This window comes from Engraulis encrasicolus, chromosome 14 (genome assembly GCF_034702125.1).
Source record: "Engraulis encrasicolus isolate BLACKSEA-1 chromosome 14, IST_EnEncr_1.0, whole genome shotgun sequence".
In the NCBI taxonomy this organism is placed as follows: Eukaryota; Metazoa; Chordata; class Actinopteri; order Clupeiformes; family Engraulidae; genus Engraulis; species Engraulis encrasicolus.
Genome location: NC_085870.1, coordinates 438360 through 441271, shown reverse-complemented (window position 1 = coordinate 441271; position 2912 = coordinate 438360). Strand labels below are relative to the sequence as shown.

The 2912-nt window shown below is 42.7% G+C and overlaps 1 protein-coding gene across 1 annotated transcript in view; it reads right to left on the bottom strand.

Moving 5' to 3' along the window:
- Nucleotides 1-2912, bottom strand: part of LOC134461953 (acidic mammalian chitinase-like) — a 16773-nt gene extending 13861 nt beyond the window's left edge. Inside the window, exons 1-3 of the mRNA XM_063214777.1 lie at nt 2862-2912; nt 1056-1085; nt 1-88 (exon numbers count right to left, since the gene is read on the bottom strand). The exon at nt 1-88 is cut by the window's left edge and continues 114 nt beyond it. Of these exons, the coding sequence (XP_063070847.1) occupies nt 1-88; nt 1056-1085; nt 2862-2886 (143 nt within the window). The 5' untranslated portion in view covers nt 2887-2912. The remainder of the gene's footprint in view (nt 89-1055; nt 1086-2861) is intronic.

Below are 2912 nucleotides of genomic sequence, written 5' to 3'. Positions count from 1 at the left end.
GGGTCGATATTGGACACCGTATAACGACCGGCACCGGGCCGGTACTGGGCCCAGTTGGTGAAGTAACAGGAGAGGATGTAGGAGGATCCTGGAGGAGGAGAGAAAAAGAGTGAAAGAAAAAGCCCATTGGGAAACTCCAACTCCCATTTGTCATTGTGACACAGCACTCCACAGCACACAAGTGAACACTGCACAGAACAACATTGCATTTATGCCACACCCGTGCAAGGGGGCAGCACTCAGTGGCGCTCCATAGGGAAAAGTGCAGTGGGACGGTACCAAGCTCAGGGTACCTCAGTCATGGAGGAGGATGGGGGAGAGCACTGGTTGATTACTCCCCCCACCAGCGTGGCGGGTTGGGAGTCGAACCGGCAATCTCTGGGATGCAAGTCTGACGCCCTAACCGCTCACCCATGACTGCCCTTAAAGATAGGAGTAGGTTAAAGCCTGCACGTCCAAAAACGTCTATCCTGGGAGCAGGATAACCAAATGACAAGATAAAACTGAAAAATGTCAGTCAGCAGTCAACAGTTTTCATTTCGGGCGTGCAAAGAATGGTTTTCACAAGAAACGTTTCGCGAAAAAAAAAAGAAAAAAAAAGTGGGGGGTTGAAAAATCCTGGTTGAAATTGTCTTTTTTCAGTGTGATCATCTGAAAATGAGAACATGACGCCACTGTAATCAGTCTGCAGTGTCAAGTTTTTAAAGGGGTATGCTACAATGCTACACGGTTACATTGACTTTCACTAGCTTAGCGACATATTCCCTCTTTTAACTTGTCTTAAAGCAAGACAAAGCTTAACATGAAAAATAAGACACTTTACCACCTTTATAAACCCCAGCCAACGATTTCAACTGTATTAAGCCCCAAAATAGTGGCATACCCCTTTAACATTGAGTAGCGGTATTCCTACAACCCAATGCAGAAACTATGAAACATGGAAAGGAGAACTAAACACAGTCAGGCTCAGGCACACACTACAGAGGTCAAACTGGACACAGCTGGGTAAACACTACGGTGGAAAACCACAGATCTGAGACAAGAGATGATCTTACCTAGCTGCACATGCAGCAGGAGAGCCAACCCTGTTGGAGAGAGAAGAGGGCAGACATGTTAATCGAGCAGACATGTTAATCGAGCAGACATTAGTATATCAGACATGTTAATCGAGCAAACATTAGTATATCAGACATGTTAATGGCCAGTCTACAGAAGAAGAGAGAAGAAGTCATGGTCATGGTCAAGGTCATGGTCAAGGTTGTCTACATCAGTGGTTCCCAACCTATGGCTCGGGACCCAACCTGTGGGTCGCCAAAGATCCACAGTGGGTCGCAAAGCCCTCTTGATTTTAAGATATTTAATTTTGATACCATAAATAGATGTTGAATAAATGACAAAGCATTTAAACAAATATATGCATTGTAGCAACAAAATGTGATGTATTAAACATTTGTTCTATATTTGACTGAAGAGAAATTGTGGAATAAAATGATAACTAATGAGTTTTCACCGGAATCAGAGTATCATGTGACTCCCTCTTGTGTGGGCGCTCACACGGTTGAGTCACCAAAGCTTACAAAGGTAAAAATATGGGTCCCTGAAGGAAAAGGTTGGGAACCCCTGGTCTACAGTGTCACTGATTAGCAAGCTAGCAGGACATTGCACACTGATGAAATCACTACTATACTACTGATTATAGACATATGATGCATTTGCATACAGTTTTACTATTTACATACAGTACAGTACATGTCCAGATATATTAACACAAGCTTGACCTATATTATATTGGGTAACACTTTACTTGAAGCCGGTGTCATAAGCATGTCATTACAGTGTCATAATAGACAGTCATAGATAAGTCATAAACATCATGTCCATGTCATAAACATTTTATGACTGTTGGCCTTAAGTGACATTTGGTTATGGGAAAGATAAGGTTGTCTTTCCCATAACCGAATGTCACTTAAGGCCAACAGTCATAAACTGTTTATGACATGGACATCATGTTTATGACACATGCATAACTGTGGCTGTCAGTTCACTGTTTGGGAGTGGGTCTCACTCATTTTGACACTCTCTCACTCCACAATTTGTATTTCTCACACTGAAAAATGGTCATAACAAAGCCCGAGTTGCATTTTTTTAAGTGTAAGCTACAATATGTGCCACCAAAATCACACAGATGTTTTTTACACATCCCAGTGATACAGGTGGAAAGCGTACAGTACAAGCCAACCATTGTCAGTTTCATGAGACAAAGAGCAAGTGGATTGAATCGTTGATGAGAAACAAAAACGTGGAGATGTCGTCTGACACTTGACTTTAATGATGGAAGAGATGGTACGATTCATCTTCACACGGTAAGAGATGTCACCTGGAGGAGTCAGAGTGTGTCTCAACTACACTCACGTCTGAGGTCAGACGTTCACAATAACCAAAAACAGACACTCCCTCCAACCACACTCACCCCTGAGGACAGAGACAATGAGTGCATCTTAATATGGGACCTTGCCTCCTCCACTTGCCTCCTCCACTTGCTTCTCGTCATGATGACATCACTGACAACAGCATTATATTTCAATATCTTGCAAAAGCTCAATTGTAAAGTCCTTTTCTCCTTTGCAATTGGGATGGTGAATGAAAAACAGTCCCTCAAAAGTTGTTGTGGCGAGGCTGACAGCTGGGAAACTTTATCGTTTTCTCCACGGAGGAGGGGCCACCAAGGTCAAAACTTGACAAGAAACACTCTGGGATGTGCTCAGGGATTAATTGATACAGATACAGGTACATATAAATATGTTATAATATGTAATAATATGTCAATTGTTATATAACGAGCAAATGGAAGAGTTGCTTACCAGCGCAGATGAGAAGCTTGCCCATGGTGCTCCTGTACTGAAGTTAGTGCC